The sequence below is a fragment of the Wyeomyia smithii genome, chromosome 1, assembly GCF_029784165.1.
Source record: "Wyeomyia smithii strain HCP4-BCI-WySm-NY-G18 chromosome 1, ASM2978416v1, whole genome shotgun sequence".
NCBI classification, from domain to species: Eukaryota; Metazoa; Arthropoda; class Insecta; order Diptera; family Culicidae; genus Wyeomyia; species Wyeomyia smithii.
In genome coordinates, this window is record NC_073694.1 from 128741953 (window position 1) to 128762536 (window position 20584).

Here is a 20584-nt window from a genome sequence, read left to right on the forward strand (position 1 = left end):
AGAGATCGTTTTACCCGTTAGTAGGAGCTGCAGCTGAGCTGGGTTATGCTTCCTAGAAAAAACGACCAGCTCAGTTTTCTCCGGAGAGAATTCGATACCCAGCTTAAGGGCCCATTCAGACAAATTGTCTAAGGTATCTTGCAATGGTCCTTGCAGATCGCTAACCTCGCTACCAGTAATGGATACAACGCTATCGTCTGCAAGTTGCCTTAGCATGCATGAATTTGCAAGACATTCATCGATGTCATTGACGTAAAAATTATATAAGAGAGGACTTAAACATGAGCCCTGGGGGAGGCCCATGTAACTAATTCGGGAAGTTGTCGAATCGCCATGTGAGAAATACATATGCTTTTCTGACAACAAATTGAGCAAAAAGTTATTCAAATTTGGTGAAAGTCCCTGCGAATGAAGTTTCGCGCTTAAAACTTCTACAGAGACAGAGTCAAAAGCCCCCTTAATATCCATGAACGCAGAAGCCATTTGCTCTTTTCGAGCAAAGGCTAGTTGAATTTCAGTAGAAAGCAACGCTAGGCAATCGTTCGTCCCTTTGCCCCGGCGAAAGCCAAATTGAGTATCTGAAAGTAACCCGTTTGTTTCGACCCATTTGTCTAACCGTAAGAGGATCATTTTCTCCATTAATTTCCGGAGGCAAGAGAGCATCGCAATCGGCCTATATGTCTGAGCCTCGTCTGAGCTTGAGTCGCGGCCTCGATTATCAAGCCAGCTAAGAACGCGTATTCTTCCTCCGGAGGAAGTTCCTCGTGAGTCTCGATAGATTGCGCTATAATAGACTCATAACGCTTCCAATCAATATTACGTGTAAGGTCGTAGGAAATATTGATTGGGTTCGGGGGAGTTGAACCATTAGCAATTGATATAACGATTGGAAGATGATCACTACCGTGGGGATCGTTGATTACTTTCCACTGGCAATCTAGCGCTAGTGATGTCGAGCAGGGGTCAAGCACGCTTTCACGTGCTGGAGGATTAGGTACACGTGTCGCTTCCCCAGTATTCAAAACTGTCATATTGAAGTCGTCGATCAAGTTACAGATTAAAGAAAATCGGTTGTCGTCGTACAGCGACCCCCATAGCGAACAGTGAGAATTAAAATCTCCCAATATCAAAAAAGGCACGGGAAGCAACTCTGCTATATCAGTGAGATGCTTCTGTTCAATCCGCGTGGATGGAGGCATATATAACGAAACAAGGCATAGGTCTTTTCCATTCATATTCGTTTGAATGGCAACGACTTCAATATGCGAGATCGAGGGGAGGTCGATTCGGAAGAAGGAATAGCACTTTTTAATCCCTAAAAGTACCCCTCCACCGTGTGAGTCTCGATCTCGACGAATAATGTTAAAATCGTGAAAATTGAGTTGATCGTTTGAATTGAGAAAGGTTTCACAGAGCGCAAATGCGTCACAATTGTATGTATTTATTAAATGAGAAAATAGATCGAATTTGGGGATGTTACTTCTGCAATTCCACTGTAATACAGTGAAAAAATTCCTAACCTCTTTCGCCGTATTAGTCATCGAAAGATATGATAGCTGAAATGAGGGGCCAAGTTGCTGCTAGTTGCTTCAAAAAGGTTTTCACTGTAGGAAGAAGGGCAAGAAGAATATTATGTAGGGGATCTGGTAAGCATGAAGTTTATTATTATTAGCTATAATTGATCCTAACTATCGTTATATTTGAAGTAGAATATCAAGTCCTCACAGCTGGTCTTGAGAAACAATGCTGGCCTAACAAGCCAGTCATCGTATGTTCACTAAGATCCTAGCGCTAGCCCCGTAGCTATCCTGTACACTAACAGTTGCCTGCGAAGTATTTATATAAATAAACCATAATTAGGTATAAAAAAAACAAACTGTTGAGTTGTGAGTTCCAATCATACATTGCACTAAATGTAGCGTTCGAAGAGTATATTTTTAATGGTATAATTTTTAGTGGTGTGAGCCGGCAGCTGAAGTCCACTCATGTTTTTTTAGAATTAAACATTATATCACAAGCAACATGTCAAAGGATCGTAACAAAACAAATAAAGAATGATTGTTGCTGTAGAAGTACAAGGGAAACATGTTCCATTCGTTTTATTCACGTTTACAATTATAACTTTTACATGTTGCTCATGACATGTGATCTTTTAACGTTTTTTCACATTTTTAAAATGATTTAATCATTCAAAAAAAAAAATTACGTAAAACAGAATGCCAGGTGTGTCCCTTGAGGTTCGCTTTTTATTTTACAATGTTTCGTAAGTCCGTCATGAATATTCATCTTTGAGAAATGTTTTATAATTTCAGTTGTATTTTTCCTATGTTTCATTTTTACTTTTATTTTTATGTTTGTAGAATGTATGACAGAAGCTAGCAAGCTAGAACTTTCCGAAGCACATAACCTGCAACGTTCAAGCACTTTTACCATAAGCGTAGGCCAGCAAAACGCGACTGACCGAGTGGCGCAGTTCAACATTCCAACTATAGTACATAAACATCGAAAGCAGTCAACGAAGATGATGTTAAACGACAACCAAATATTTACATTTAAGGAAAATTCCATTTCCACTCCCACAATAGTAAATCGTTATGCTGTCACTACAGATCATGGTAAGTGTCTGTTTTAAACACATACAACTAATCGAATCCCATAGACGACTTACCAAGTTATTCGAGTTCTCGCAACGATTGTTTTCATGTCAATTCATGTTATAAATCGATAATCGGCAGTGTCCGTACCGATGTTTTATCTACAATAAGCGTTGCTAACCCTGGAAAGATAGTCTGCGTCAATTTAACTCCTCGCTTTTAGCAACGTTGCGCTCTTTTCGTCTAACAGTGCGTTAGTTTTTTTCTCTTTTTTTCCTAATTAATAAAGAAATATTAAAACCTAAATTCTAGGTTTTGTTATTTAACGATGTGTTAACACTAGAGGTGGGAAAAATGGTTCTTTATAGTGAGCGGATCAGAGCGGTTCCGCTCACTAAGATGAACTAGTTCTTTTTAACAGCTCACTCGCTCTTTTCGTTCATACACAATTTTTGGTTTTTATCAGTGTAGCTAATTATCAAACACTGTAAGCGAGAGCCATGTGAAAGCTTTACACCCGATTTTCCAAGCGCAAGGTCGCGCAAAACTACAATAGAACTCCCAGAAATAAGCTGCCACCAAACGTCTGCCCTGATATGCATAACCTGCATTTCCCATCACCCAGCCAGCCGCTAGAGCATGCAAAAATCAACTTGCAACAGTCCATACACAGGTACAGGGGTTGACTAACGCCGAGTACGCACACGAATGGATGTGGAACGAAAAGAACGAAAGAACTGATTCACTAATCTTCTGGCAATCCGTTCGCAGGGTCATCAAAAGACTCAGTTCTTTGAAAGAGTGAAATCTTTCGCTCTAAAAAGAACTGGTTCGTCCGATGGCTCTTTTGTTCAGCTCGCAGGCAATCCGCTCGCGATCAGAAGATTTCGATCTTTTAAAGAACTGATTTTCTGATCAGCTCGGGAGCGGATTGTCTGCATAGATTCAAAAGATCAATGAACCAGTGTGAACAGTGGCAAGTAGATTTTATGTTTTATTCCTGCGGCTGGTGGATGGTTATGCATAGGGGAGCAGGCAGCCGGCGGCAGCTATTTTCTGGGAGTTCTATTGAAGTGTCGCACGCCGCTTTACGCTTGAGGTGTAAAACATTCATATGGCTCTCGCTTGCGGTGTCTGATCAACAAAATCAGCTTTAGCTTTTTGCTTGAAGTAAGGGGTGAGTTACCGCTCTTTGAAAAAGAGCGATAGATCACTCGCTCACTTTGAAGAGCCAGCTCTTTAGATCAGTTCGTGAGCGGATTGCCCACCTCTAGTTAACACCGTAATAACACCCTTTCAGGGCTAATGCCGATGTACACAACAAGTTTTCATTGCTGGAAACCAGCAATATTTTTCTGATTTTTGGTGTGCTTTATTTCCAGCAATCTGTCCAGCAAAAGAGAATATGCTGATCATTCAGCAATGCTCCATTGAATAAAAGCAAATATCTTACAATACCAATATAGTTCACTCCAGAATTTTCCATATAATTTCGAGAAGACGCATAGGGAACACCCCCTCTTGTGGTGAAAAAGGTAACAAAACTCAATGCACAGTGGTACAGAAACGCAATTTAGGCGGACATGAGCTTTTAGATGTGATTTTGTGGTTTTAAACATTAGTTTCTTCTAAGAAGTTGTATATGATACTTAGTCCTTTATTTGTGTGCAAATGAAAATTATGGTGGCCCTAAAATCACCGAAACAAAATAAACTAACTTTTATATTTGCAGAAATAATTGTACACATTTTTCGGCAAAGTTATAATTCAACTAATTTTAAGCAACCTCGTTAATTTTTTTTTAGCTATTAAGTTTACCGATTTAGAGCAATTTGATGTAACTGACCTAGGGTTCCAAAAACAACAGATTTTTTGCTTAATTTTTTCAATTCAAATGTTCAAATGTAATAACAAAGTGTTCTTCGGTTAACCTTAAGAACACAAAAATACTTTTGACGGGAAATCATTGTCGATATGTTGTATAGGTGAAGAGTTTTTATATTTCAATGAAACGTTCAATAAAAACATATTTTTAAGCTCTTCAGGTCATCCGAAGAACACTTTGTTATTAAATTTGAACTGAAAAAATAGAGCCAAAAATTGTTTTTTTGGGAACCCACTCTAAGCAAGTCACGTAAAATTGCTCTATTTCGGTTCATTTATTAGCTACAAAGGAGTTATTTTTGTTGCTCAAAGTTAGTTAATCTACAACTGTGCCGAAGAATTATATAGTTACTTCTGCAAATAAAAAAGTTATTTTTTAGGACCAGGATTTTAGGACCACCTTAATTTTCATTTGCACATAAATAAAGGACTAGCTATAAGAAACAACTTCTTAGAAAAAACTATGACACTAAAATCAAAAAATCTCATCGAAAACCTCATGTCCACCTAAATTGCCTTACTGTACCACTGTTCATTGTTGTTGCATTTCTGTGAGCGTGTGACTGATATTCTTACACACGAAACTGAAAATAGTCAATTTTAGACTTAGTTGACTCAATTTCAGACTTTCACAGAAAAAATGACAAATCATGTGAAAAAATTACTTATTGAAGATTGCGTACGTAATTCCGGACTAGAAACGATAAAAAGAGAAACCTGCGACGACGCGCTAGTGTAGGGTTACATCAACAATGTAGTTGAATCTTCTATATAATATGCTTGTATTTAACAACGAATGACCTGGTTGTACTAAGATTCGAGCCCGCAATCTCCCGCTCTGTACCAATCAAGAGGAAAATACATGGCTAGTTTGTGCGTGGTTAAACATTAAATGTCAAATACTTTAAACACCCATAACGAAGTAATCTTCTAAAACTAATGTTTTGAAATAAATTACTAGAACTTTCTTAACCTCAATAATGAACTTTGAGTAATTTATGCCAACAATATACCTGCATGCTTTTTCCTGCGTGCTTGAAGATTGCTGCATATACTTACACAGCTTCTTAAGGGATTTTATTAGCGCTCCAATAGAGCGGAGTAATTTTTTTTTTGACGTGGGACTACGTCTTTCTTCACTATACTAAGGTACATTCTGGGAAAACTGGAATGAACATGTAACGTTTTTGGTTGGCGGAATGGAAGATTTTAGATGCTTATAGCGCTCAAACAACTGTTCCGATTTTAATAGTTAATATACCGTTGGAAAGCTAAAACATACAAGATTTGTATAACATGATAGTTTTAGTTGCCATTTTCTCATTACTTCGTCAAAATTACGGGAAAGTTTGAAGGTCGAATATCCACATACATTTTTCATACGATTGGTATATTTCCTTAACGCAGACTTCAAAAACATAGACGAAATGATTTCACGCATTCAGTCATTGGCTAGCAATGCCAGCCAATTGGCATCCCATTCATCACCCAACGCAAGCGACGAAGAAAGAAAGCAGAGATGCTTCCACGTGATTGGTTCTTCCCCCACCACCCAAGTTCCCCACACTGAGTGACGCTATAAAAGGACATTCCGTGTTGAGAGAAGATCATTCCCTGGTCGACCGTCAAAGCGAACAGTTCGGCTTCCCTTCGATCTGATTCGAACCCCACCAGTGGTAATCTAATTCAGATATCGTTGTTGGAATACAGTCCGAAACTGGCCGTGATCGGCACTGGGGACCATTGGAAGCCGTTGGAAGGAACCATTGGAAGACTTGGAAGCCGTTTGGATGCTGCCGATAGTAATTTGTGTAGGTATAGTGTGTCGTATACCAAGTGTGTGTGTCTGAGTAGCGTTAGCGTGTGTGTGTGAGTAGCGTGTGTATGTGTGTGTGTGAGTAGTGTGTGTATGTGTGTGTGAGTAGTGTGTGTGTGAGTGGCGTGTGTATGTGTGTGTGATAGCGTGTGTATGTGTGTGTGAGTAGTGTGTGTGTGTGATATCGTGTGTATGTGTGTGTGTGAGTAGCGTGTGTATGTGTGTGTGTGAGTAGCGAGTGTATGTGTGTGTGTGAGTAGTGTGCGTGTGTGTAAGTAGCGTGTGTGTGTAAGTAGCGTGTGTGTGTGTAAGTAGCGTGTGTGTGTGTGTGTGTGTGTAAGTAGCGTGTGTGTGAGAGTAGCATGCGTGTGTGTGTGAGTAGCGTGCGTGTGTGTGTGTGTGTGAGTAGCGTGTGTGTATGTGTGTGTGTGAGTGTGTATGTGTGTGTGAGTAGCGTGTGTGTGTGAGTAGCGTGTGTGTGTGAGTAGCGCGTGTGTGTGAGTAGCGTATGTGTGCGTGTCTGTGTGTGTGTGTGTGTGTGAATGTGTGTATGTGTGTGAATGTTTGTATGTGTGTGAATGTGTGTGTGTGTGTGAATGTGTGTGTGTGACTAACGTGTGTGTATGTGTGAGCGGCGTGTGTGTGTATGTAAGCGGCGTGTGTATGTAAGTGGTGTGTGGGTGTGTGTATGTGTGTGTGTAAGTAGCGTGGGTGTGTCTGACGAGCGTGTGCTTGTGAGTAGTGTGTGTGTATATAGCGTGTGTGTGAAACGTGTATGTGTGTATAACATGTGTGTGCAAAAATGCATTCATCCGAGGTAAATTTATTTAGGATAGAATACTTTTGTAGGCAACAAGTTAATTATTTTTCCTATTAGTTTGAATGCTTTGGTTTATGACAGGTGTATGTGTTTTTTTTTTGTTCATGGATTGTTTTGTATGGTATTTGTACGTTTGGTGTGTGTTATATACTATGGCTATGGCAGAATTGAATCTTTACACCCCCAATAGTCCCACGTCAAGCCTACGTTTGTGCACTCAAGCACATACCCTTTAACTTTTTTCGACTAGTTTGAAACGTTTGTACCAGCAAATAATCGTCAGTGTTACGTATGTCTTAAGTATGTGGTTGTATCTCGACCATATTTACTTTTTGAAAGTCGTGTGGAACTTTTACTTGTAAATTCCTTGTTTCCCAATGGTGAACATATGTACACTGGGCTCGCTTTTTACGCGGGTTGTTTTTATGCGTTTTTTTAAACGGGATATTTTTACAATAGCGCGGATTATTTTCACTCGATTCGGAACGATATTTGTACGCGGTACCAAATAAGTTTAGTATAAATATATCGAATCTAATCTTTTGAATGCTGTACAACCAACCGCGTAAAAAGTATTTTAAAATTCTTGAAATAAAAAGAAAACATTGATGAAAAATCTAATAATCGTTAAAAATCTGTCCGCGTGGTATGTGGATGGCCCCTTAGTTATTGCCCCTTATCAGCAATCAGGAACTTAGTTATGAATCCGTATCAGCTTCACAGCGATTTGGCGCGTTAACACTAGCCAATGTTAACGTGTCCTTAAACGCAACTTTTGCATGATTCACATACCTGTCGAAGTTAACCCTTGCATGCCCGGTGCAATTTTTCATATTATCGAAAAATTCTTCTTACTCAGTCAAAACTCAATCAAATTTGCTCAAACAAGTTTGCAAACAACAAAAAAAAGTATTGAATTTACTTAAAGTAATCTTAGTTGAGGGTTAATTACGTTAAATTTGGAGAAGTGAGTAAAGTTTGATAAAAGCTTAACAGATGTAATTTTCAACAATGATCAGTCCATACCATTAAAGAAATACTGATGAATTTGCAGCAAACCACAAAAATTTTAATTTCAGAGCTAGTTTTTGAGCTTTTGCAACAAACCGAATTGAAATCGGTCTAACGATGATCAAATAAGAGCAAACTTAGCAACAAGCAGCTCGTGAGCCAAAATTAAAAAAAAAATAACCTGAAATATTGTTATTTTCGTTTCCAAACTAGCTGTTAATGATATTTTTCAGCACAGAAATCATCATTTATCTTTAGCATATTGAAAAAAAAGCACATTGCCAAAAGAATGTATGCATTTCAATGGTGATCAATTTCACCCCAATTTACCTCATTTACCTTATAGAATTATCGAATTTATTTCATGAAATTTCACCAATAACCATAGAGGATTACTGGAGCACAGACCAGTACTTGTTTTAAAATTATACTATCTCGGGAAAAATGTACATGAAGCTAGTTAATTGGAAATTGTTATAAAAATTGATCAATTTCACCCCGTTCCATGGTATCAATTTATTCGCTGATTTCCAACAAACATTTATTTGCGGTAACATTTTGAAAAAGAAGTTGTAGATTCGGCAAATAAGTGATCTGTCTATAATCGCATATCAGTCCCATATTGATTTTGATCGTTTTTGAGTCAAATATCAGATTACATCTATTTCTTGCTTTACTACCGATCAAGGAAACAAAAAAGTATGTTTTATTTGAAAAAAGTCAGAAAAAAAAGGTGAGATCAAATTGTCTCATTTTAAAAATAATCGCATATCAGTCCCACCAAATGTTTTTTCCTAAGTATGGCCATATCTTATTTACTTGAATCCATATACAGGTCGGACTCGATTATCCGGAGACTCGATTATCCGGAATTCGATTATCCGGAATTTTAGACTCGATTATCCGGCATTTAATTTTTTTAGTGTCCGTTTTCAATTTTTTTTCCGAAATTTTGCCTTTACCATCCCTTCTGGCATATTTATTACCGTTTGAGTCACTTCCGGCATGTTTGGGACATGTTCGAATTAAGTGAAAATAATCAATGTCCAATTTATTTTTTTTTGCTTCTCAAGATTTTCCTCTTTTTGCCTCAGAAATAACTTCTGGTTACGCCACTGCATCATACAAGTAAAGTAAAAAAAAGAAATATTTATTTTATGTTCGTTAATCGCGAAATTTCAGTATTTTTTGTGTGATTCGATTATCCGGAAAACTCGATTATCCGGAATGAAAATTTTTTTGATGTTCCGGATAATCGAGTCCGACCTGTAACAAATATTTGGTGCTGTTTTCCAAGCTTTTTCCAAGTTTCCAAGTTACAAGTTGTTTCAAATGAATTCCACACAAAGGTTAGTTTAAGGTAGACACTGAAACTGCAATTTTTTAGAAAGTTCGTTCCCGAAATGTTATTGGTTTCACCAATCAGAGGGATAATAGCCTTGAGCAATGCTGCTTTCTGTAAGGAGTTTATTTCCTGTGGATGATCTGCTCACTTCAAATGATCATTCAAGTTAAAATTGTCAGAGCTCAGAAGAAATCGTTATTAGTTGCTTACCTCTTTTCATCGCCGTCGTCTTCCGTCTAATCATGGAAACTTCCCTTTCTCAATACCACTTTTCCAATATGCCGAATGAACGGGCTAATGCGGAATCATTTTATTCAGCACGTATTGCGAAACACTGAAGAGGTAAAAAAGGAAATTATTCAGTAGCATATCCAAGACTTCAGCCTTATATTTTGCTTTTTCAACGACGACCTTAAAGTCAGGGTAAGTAATGGGTGGACGTGTCCGTCATTCTCTATGCAACATATTTAGAAGCTGTCTGCGGCCATAAACATTTGCCCATATTCAAAATACTTGAGAAAAATATGATTACCCCTACACCGAGCAGTTGAAAGTGAGACTGGTATGCGATTATTTTGCTACTCGATGGCTTAAATAATCGCATATCAGTCTCTTCCTTATTATTCATTGTAATTTTCACGAAAAAGGCAATTATTTGATGAAGAAAGAATGAAAAATAAGAATAACCCACCCCGAACAGGTGAAATATCCAAAACAAGGAAAATATCTTTAAACGTTATTTTCTAAACTCGAGTATAGGCAGTGATTTGCTGATAGGGTATAGGGGTATTTTGGCCAGCTTCAGGAAGTGATTGTATAATTTATTAAAGAAAACACGATTTTTTCAACGTAAATATTTGCTCTATCATACCATTATTAAGAGCTAAGTATCCATTTTGACATACGAGCAGAATCATTTCAAATCGCCTGGAAATACGCGAAAATTTAATCGACCATTTTTGATTTGAATGAAACTTTGCACACGTATTTGGCTTAGCAAACTGAGCATTTTTCACAGGTGCAGAGATTTTTTACACCCATGAGTTACATTCTAAAAGGGCGTATGCCTTTTGGCATAGGTTTTATTCGAAGCATTGTAGCCCAGAAACCGTTGGTTGTATAGAAAAACTGTCTGAGAATGAGTTGTAGGGAATTGAAAATGCACCATAAAAAAAATATACACTGTACAAAAAAAAATTTTTTTTAATAAAAAAATTAAAAATTAACATTAAATTTCAATTTAAAAAAAAAGTTGAATTTTTTTCTTATTTATTTTAAAAGAAACTTGACGTTAATACGCAACTTTTAAAAAAAAGTCCAGGATGGAGAAATGAAAAAATTATTTTTATATGGTAGACTAATTTTTTTATGAAAATTCTAATTTAAACATTTTTCAAAATATTTGTATTCTGATGCTTTTAAAAGATGCAGAGAGTCATTTTAAATCAAAAAGCTCTTGGTAGTTAACATTATAAAGGCATTGGTTTTCGAGTTATTTCTAATTTAAGCTCGAAAAATTATAATTATTTGGAAAAATACACGTTTTTCTTAATTTGTCCATGGTTCTCCAGCAAAAACCATACGTTCATTGGAATGCTTGATCAAAAATATACAATTCATTCTTCGACAACAAAACGATTGGGCGAACGGTTCTCAAGAAAAGAGTTAAATGTTTTAAGTGATATAAATATATATAAGAATCAAATATTTATTTTCGAGTTTTATTATCTTAAGAACATATTTTTTCATGACATAGATACTTTACAGAACTAGTTTCACCTTATATTTTATATACATCATAAGTAAATGATTCATTTGTTGTTTTGCTTTCGTCTCGATTAGACGCAAATTGTTCATCTCCGTTTGAGTTTGCAAAATAACAATACACGAGTTATCGTACGGGTGTTTTTTTGTCGATTAGTTCTTGTGCTGCGCGATAACAATAGCCGGTAGTTTATCGGCAGAAACATCTTCTGCACACTGGTAGGGGCAGGCTACCCCGCCAGTGATCCGATACGCAGCTGATATATCAGCAAGAATAATTCTCCCGCACCGCTGTTACCCCGCTAGCAGCACGGACCACCATACGATCGAGCGAGTGGAAGTCAACTACAAGTGGCATCTACAAGGTCGCGTGTAGGATACGGCCACTGTGTCACAACACGAAGCTGGATCGTCATTGTTTGTTCTGCGGAGACGCTCGATTAATCCTACTATCAGCCGTGAGGTCGTGACTTAGACGTTCGGTGAAGTATTCACTTTAGAATTTTTATCATTATTATTAATAGTATTATTATTATTGTTATTATTATAATTATTATTACTATTATTATTATTATTATTATTATTATTATTATTATTATTATTATTATTATTATTATTATTATTATTATTATTATTATTATTATTATTATTATTATTATTATTATTATTATTATTATTATTATTATTATTATTATTATTATTATTATTATTATTATTATTATTATTATTATTATTATTATTATTATTATTATTATTATTATTATTATTATTATTATTATTATTATTATTATTATTATTATTATTATTATTATTATTATTATTATTATTATTATTATTATTATTATTATTATTATTATTATTATTATTATTATTATTATTATTATTATTATTATTATTATTATTATTATTATTATTATTATTATTATTATTATTATTATTATTATTATTATTATTATTATTATTATTATTATTATTATTATTATTATTATTATTATTATTATTATTATTATTATTATTATTATTATTATTATTATTATTATTATTATTATTATTATTATTATTATTATTATTATTATTATTATTATTATTATTATTATTATTATTATTATTATTATTATTATTATTATTATTATTATTATTATTATTATTATTATTATTATTATTATTATTATTATTATTATTATTATTATTATTATTATTATTATTATTATTATTATTATTATTATTATTATTATTATTATTATTATTATTATTATTATTATTATTATTATTATTATTATTATTATTATTATTATTATTATTATTATTATTATTATTATTATTATTATTATTATTATTATTATTATTATTATTATTATTATTATTATTATTATTATTATTATTATTATTATTATTATTATTATTATTATTATTATTATTATTATTATTATTATTATTATTATTATTATTATTATTATTATTATTATTATTATTATTATTATTATTATTATTATTATTATTATTATTATTATTATTATTATTATTATTATTATTATTATTATTATTATTATTATTATTATTATTATTATTATTATTATTATTATTATTATTATTATTATTATTATTATTATTATTATTATTATTATTATTATTATTATTATTATTATTATTATTATTATTATTATTATTATTATTATTATTATTATTATTATTATTATTATTATTATTATTATTATTATTATTATTATTATTATTATTATTATTATTATTATTATTATTATTATTATTATTATTATTATTATTATTATTATTATTATTATTATTATTATTATTATTATTATTATTATTATTATTATTATTATTATTATTATTATTATTATTATTATTATTATTATTATTATTATTATTATTATTATTATTATTATTATTATTATTATTATTATTATTATTATTATTATTATTATTATTATTATTATTACTATTGTTATTAGTATTAGTATTACTGCCTTTTTTTTATTTTGATCCATTGTAGTTTGAGAAATTGTTTTTAAAATTTAATAGCAACTACTTGACCCCCCCACATTCGAATATTTATCGTTTGTGTGCGGTAGAGCGTAACGCTACCGCAAAATGGACGACATGCAGGTGCAACTATTCCTGGATGTGGAAACAACTGGGGAAGAGATTGAGATCTCTCCCATCAATTCCCCTCTACCTTCCCCGCTACCTAGCCCCGTACCAAGGGTACCGGCAACACGGGTGAAAGCTTACCCAGATGCTTCGAAAGGTCCGTTCGTAGTTTACTTCAGGCCCATAAAGAAGCCTCTAAATATAATTCAAATCGGCAAGGACCTGGCAAAACAGTTTTCGGACGTAACCGAAATTACAAAGGTTAGACCGAACAAACTGCGAGTTGTTGTGAGTAGCTTGAAGCAAGCAAACGCAATTGCTAGCTACGAGATCTTCACGAGAGAGTACCGCGTGTACATCCCTGCCAAGGACGTGGAGATCGACGGTGTGGTTACCGAAGGAAGCCTCACGGTCGATGACATTTTGCGTCACGGGGTTGGCTGCTTCAAGAACCCCCTGATTCAAGATGTAAAGATACTGGATGTCAAGCAATTGCATTCAGTATCCATCGAAGAAGGGAAGAAGAAATTCTTCCCTTCGGATTCCTTCCGTGTAACATTCGCCGGATCCGCACTGCCGAACTACATCTCTTTGGACAGGGTTCGTCTGCCTGTACGCCTGTTCGTACCGCGGGTCATGCATTGCCAAAACTGCAAGCAGTTAGGTCATACAGCCACCTACTGCTGCAACAAGGCACGCTGCAGCAAGTGCGGAGGCAATCATGCTGAGACCGCTTGCAGTGAGGATACTGAAAAGTGTCTTTACTGCGAGGGAACTCGGCATGACCTTTCGGCGTGTCCCGCGTACAAACAGCGCGAGGAAAAAATAAAGCGTTCCCTCAAGGAACGATCAAAGCGCTCTTTCGCAGAAACGCTGAAGAGTGCTGAGCCACCCTCGACAGGAAACATCTTTTCCTTTTTGCCAACCGATGAGGGTACATCTGACGATCCCCTCGAAGGGTGTTCTTATGCCATGCCAGAAGGATCTAGGAAGAGGAGAATGATCAACTCTCCTAATCTTTCTCGCAAAGGTCGCAAGATAACCCCTAGCGGAATGACCAATAAGCCAACACAAAAAGGAAGCGGTGAAGAAAAACCGAAGCAAGTACCTCCCGGTTTTAATTTTAAATCAAACCAGGAGTACCCACCGCTTCCTGGGGCACCAAAAACCCCTCGTGCACCCATTTCTCGATCAGAAGATAAAAAAGAAACAGGGTTCATAAAGTTTTCTGATATTGTGGACTGGATATTTAAAACATTCAACATACCAGATCCCCAACAAAATATTCTTCTTGCCCTTCTTCCTACAGTGAAAACCTTTTTGATGCAACTAGCAGCAACTTGGCCCCTCATTTCAGCTATCATATCTTTCGATGACTAATACGGCGAAAGAGGTTAGGAATTTTATCACTGTATTACAGTGGAATTGCAGAAGTATCATCCCCAAATTCGATCTATTTTCTCATTTAATAAATACATACAATTGTGACGCATTTGCGCTCTGTGAAACCTTTCTCAATTCAAACAATCAACTCAATTTCCACGATTTTAACATTATTCGTCGAGATCGAGACTCACACGGTGGAGGGGTACTTTTAGGGATTAAAAAGTGCTATTCCTTCTTCCGAATCAACCTCTCCTCGATCTCGAATATTGAAGTCGTTGCCATTCAAACGAATATGAATGGAAAAGACCTATGCCTTGTTTCGTTATATATGCCTCCATCCGCGCGGATTGAACAGAAGCATCTCACTGATATAGCAGAGTTGCTTCCCGTGCCTTTTTTGATATTGGGAGATTTTAATTCTCACTGTTCGCTATGGGGGTCGCTGTACGACGACAACCGATCTTCTTTAATCTGTAACTTGATCGACGACTTCAATATGACAGTTTTGAATACTGGGGAAGCGACACGTGTACCTAATCCTCCAGCACGTGAAAGCGTGCTTGACCTATCCCTTTGCTCGACATCACTAGCGTTAGATTGCCGGTGGAAAGTAATCAACGATCCCCACGGTAGTGATCATCTTCCAATCGTTATATCAATTGCTAATGGTTCAACTCCCCCGAACCCAATCAATATTTCCTACGACCTTACACGTAATATTGATTGGAAGTGTTATGAGTCTATTATAGCGCAATCTATCGAGACTCACGAGGAACTTCCTCCGGAGGAAGAATACGCGTTCTTAGCTGGCTTGATAATCGACGCCGCGACTCAAGCTCAGACGAAACCGATACCCGGGGTAACGATTAGACAGCGCCCTCCCAACAAATGGTGGGACAAAGAGTGCTCTGAGCTGTACGCGCGAAGGTCCGCGGCGTATAAGGACTACCGGGAGTACGGCACTGTCAACCTGCTTTGAAAGTACGAGGCACTGGGCAGGCAGATGAAGAGCTTAGTAAAGGCGAAAAAACGCGGGTACTGGCGGCGGTTCGTAAACGCGTTGTCCAGGGAAACAGCGATGAGCACTCTTTGGGATACCGCCAGGCGCATGCGGAACCGTGACGTTTCGAATGAAAGCGAGGAGTATTCAGATCGCTGGATACTCGATTTTGCCAAAAAGGTCTGTCCAGACTCTGTACCGGAACAGAAAACCTTTCGCGACGCGTTATTAGTAACTACGGAAGAGCCTCCATTTTCGATGTTGGAATTTTCAATGGCTCTCCTGTCGTGCAACAATAAGGCTCCAGGGTTAGATAGAATAAAATTCAACCTGTTGAAGAATCTACCCGACTCTGCAAAAAGACGCTTGTTGAATTTGTTCAACAAGTTTCTTGAGCTAAATATTGTTCCGCATGACTGGAGGGAGGTAAAAGTCATTGCTATTCGGAAACCCGGGAAACCTGCCTCTGATCACAATTCATATAGGCCGATTGCGATGCTCTCTTGCCTCCGGAAATTAATGGAGAAAATGATCCTCTTACGGTTAGACAAATGGGTCGAAACAAACGGGTTACTTTCAGATACTCAATTTGGCTTTCGCCGGGGCAAAGGGACGAACGATTGCCTAGCGTTGCTTTCTACTGAAATTCAACTAGCCTTTGCTCGAAAAGAGCAAATGGCTTCTGCGTTCATGGATTTAAGGGGGCTTTTGACTCTGTCTCTGTAGAAGTTTTAAGCGCGAAACTCCATTCGCAGGGACTTTCACCAAATTTGAATAACTTTTTGCTCAATTTGTTGTCAGAAAAGCATATGTATTTCTCACATGGCGATTCGACAACTTCCCGAATTAGTTACATGGGCCTCCCCCAGGGCTCATGTTTAAGTCCTCTCTTATATAATTTTTACGTCAATGACATCAATGAATGTCTTGCAAATTCATGCACGCTAAGGCAACTTGCAGACGATAGCGTTGTATCCATTACTGGTGGCAAGGCTAGCGATATGCAAGGACCATTGCAAGATACCTTAGACAATTTGTCTGAATGGGCTCTTAAGCTGGGTATCGAATTCTCTCCGGAGAAAACTGAGCTGGTCGTTTTTTCTAGGAAGCATAACCCAGCTCAGCTGCAGCTCCTACTAACGGGTAAAACGATCTCTCAGGTTTTAGTCGCTAAATATCTCGGGGTCTGGTTCGACTCCAAATGCACCTGGGCTTGTCATATTAGGTATCTGATACAAAATTGCCAACAGAGGATTAATTTTCTTCGTACGATTACCGGAACTTGGTGGGGTGCTCACCCAGGAGACCTTCTAAGGTTATACCAAACAACGATATTGTCAGTTCTTGAGTACGGCTGTTTCTGCTTTCGCTCCGCCGCGAACACGCACATTATAAAATTAGAGAGAATACAATATCGTTGTTTGCGTATTGCCTTGGGTTGCATGCAGTCGACCCATACGATGAGTCTTGAAGTGTTAGCGGGTATTCTTCCGTTGAAACATCGTTTTTGGAATCTCTTACCGGTTGCTAATTCGATGCACAGTTATGAACCCATTAGTAATTAAAAATTTCGAGAGGTTGGTCGACCTTCAATCTCAATCCAGATTTATGACTTTATATTTTGACTATATGGCTCAAGATATTAATCCTTCTTCATACGATTCCTCCAATGTCGCACTTTTAGCTACTTCTAATAATGCTATATTCTTCGACACCACCATGAAACAAGACATTTCTGGTATCCCGGATCAATTGCGACCCCAAGATCCCTAAGATTTTTTCCAATAAGTTTAAACATGTTAGTTATGATAAAACGTTTTTCACTGACGGATCTAATCTAGATGAGTCCACTGGCTTCGGTGTTTTCCACGAAAATTTTACCGCCTCCTACAAACTCGATGCTCCTGCTTCCGTGTACGTCGCAGAACTTGCTGCTATTCAGTACTCTCTTGGAATCATCGAAACCCTACCCATAGACCACTACTTCATCTTCACAGATAGTCTCAGTGCCATTGAGGCTCTGCGATCAATGAAGCCTGTGAAGCACACCCCGTATTTCCTGGGGAAAATACGGCGGTTTTTAAGTGCTTTAACAGATAAAAATTACCGGGTTACCTTAGCGTGGGTCCCTTCTCATTGCTCGATTCCGGGTAACGAAAAGGCTGACTCTTTAGCTAAGGTGGGTGCTATTGACGGCGATATTTATGAAAGACCAATTGCTTATGATGAATTTTATAGCATTTTGCGTCAGAGAACACTCAACAGTTGGCAATCATCATGGAACTCAGATGAACTGGGACGGTGGCTACATTCCATTTTTCCTAAGGTATCGACGAAAGCATGGTTCAAGGGGTTGGATGTAGGTCGGGACTTCATTCGCGTGATGTCCAGACTTATGTCCAATCACTATACGTTAAACACGCATCTCTTTCGTATAGGGCTTGTAGACAGTAATCACTGCGTTTGTGGCGATGGCTACCATGACATCGAGCATGTTGTTTGGTCGTGTACCGAATACTGTGGTGTTAGGTCTGAGCTCATAGATTCCCTTCGGGCCCGAGGAAAACAACCGAACGTACCCGTTAGAGACATTCTGGGAAGCGGTGATCTCCAGTACATGATACAGCTATACGTGTTCATAAAACACGCTGGTATTAAAATATGAAACTCTTCTATCTATTTGTTAGATTACCATTCCCGCTACACGCTGAAAGAAGATGATACACTAAGCTGGAGACACTCAAACGAAGACTCGGCATCTTTATGTTCACACCTCAGTCCAAACTGCTCAAAAAGAACATCACTGCTTAGCCATGTACAAATAAATAAATCGTATAACTCAATATAGTTAAAATCAAAATTGTAACTCCCCTCTTCTCACCTTAAATCCCCACTAGCTCGTATAAAGAAAAGGCCTCCCTCTTTTCCCTGCTAATTTAGAATTTAAAAAAAATGTACTTGGCTCAGTTAAACATAAATTGTATCGTGCCGTGTCAAATAAACTATTTAAAAAAAAATAAGTAAATGATTCGTCATCTTTTGAGAACAGCTTCGTTTGTATCTTATTTTCTGAAATCGAAACAAAAGAGTAATGCTTTTGCGTGGCAGTTATTATTATAGATTTTTTGAAAATATTGCTCCATTCTGTTACTCCTTGTTCATATTCTTCATATTATACCCAACTAAATGACATTTTTGATGAATTTTTATTACTTTTCTGATTAGACCAATCATACAATTCTTTTGCGCTTGTAATGGGATGTTCATGTTCTTTAGTTAAACTTGCATTTCCTGCCATTCGTTTTAATACGCCACCAATTGCATCGCATGGGCCTTTAATATGAGAAGTCGCAAAAAAATGCCACTCTGCATCGACGTTATATTTTGTTTTGAACTTGCAAAGTTTTTTCTATTTTTATATTGTGAGGCAGCTCCATCAGACATTAATATCGCTTTTTTCAACTCTATTGTTGTTTTCAAAAAACTCATTAATTTGGCAATGAACACCTGAACCGCAACAGTATCATGATGGAGTACTTCCGATATTATGATGAAGCTGGAATTCTTAAGTGTTCCAGATTCTGAATAGTAAACAACGAAGGGATGAATGGTGGCTTGACTATCATTCAAATAACTAAACGAATCACAAATTGATAAAGACGTGTTAAAATGAGCTTGACTGTTCAATGTTTTTAATTTTGCAATAACGTTTTCGTTTAATTTGCGTAAGCTTGATGAGCACCGATGACCAGGAAAGGGTTTACAGCATTTGGGCTTGGTGTATTCCATTTTCACTTTATTCATCTTCACAAAATGCAAACTGTTACTAACACATCTGGAGTAGTGCAATCGTATTTATATACGAAAACAGATATTATAAGTAACCCAGTAGTTATTGGTTGCGTACTTTAAAAACAGTTAGTATTAGTAAACAAGTAGGTAGTGTTGCACGACAAACATATTTTTTATAAAACATTCGGCAAGGGGGAACGTGTAGGTAGGCTAAGTTTTAGCGCTTGAGTTATTTATCCAATCGTTTTGTTGTCAAATAATGAATTGTATATTTTTGATCAAGCCTTCCAATGAACGTAAGGTTTTTGCTGGAGAACCATGGACAAATTAAGAAAAACGTGTATTTTCCGAAATATAATTAATTTATCGAGCTTAAATTTAAAATAACTCGAAAACCAATGCATTTAGAATGTTTACTTCCAAGAGCTTTTTGATTCAAAATGACTCTCTGCATCTTTGAAAATCATCAGAATACAAATATTTTGAAAAATGTTTGAATTAGAATTTTTATAAAAAAATTAATCTACCATAAAAAAAATTATTTTTCATTTCTCCATCCTGGACTTTTTTTTTAAAAGTTGCGTATTAACGTCAAGTTTCTTTAAAAAAAAATAAGAAAAAAATTCAACTCTTTTTTCTTAAATTGAAATTTAATGTTTATTTTTAATTTATTTTGGTCAAAAAAAAATTATTTTGTACAGTGTATATTTTTTTTATGGTGCATGTTCGTGACAATTCGATCGAATCGGCACCACTGCAGTAACGAGCATAAAATCGATCATCGCTATTATCGTTTCGTCAGTTTCGAATAGTTCCGAGTATTATATTGTATCGAGTGCACACACATACATTGCTGCAGCATCAGTACCGAAGAATAAAACACATATGTAAATACACTTGACTCTTTGCTATACATAAGAAATGTACATATAAGCCATTAGATTTTAGCGCGAGTTCAGTTCTCGTTAGACAGTAGAATAAATTACATCGTTGAGAAGCAAGTTAAGCAGTAAAGGTTTATTCCGAAAGAATAGTCCCGCGGAAATCGGTTACCGGTGAACTT

The 20584-nt window shown here is 36.1% G+C and overlaps 1 protein-coding gene across 3 annotated transcripts in view; it reads left to right on the forward strand.

Moving 5' to 3' along the window:
* The window catches only part of LOC129718490 (spastin), a 249214-nt gene that overhangs the window by 209898 nt on the left and 18732 nt on the right, over positions 1-20584 (forward strand). For 2 of the 3 annotated variants that reach the window (XM_055669310.1, XM_055669314.1), the window contains one exon: positions 2361-2615. The exons of the other annotated variant lie outside the window; for it this stretch is intronic. In XM_055669310.1, the coding sequence (XP_055525285.1) occupies positions 2361-2615 (255 nt within the window). The remainder of the gene's footprint in view (positions 1-2360; positions 2616-20584) is intronic. 3 annotated transcript variants of the gene reach the window in all.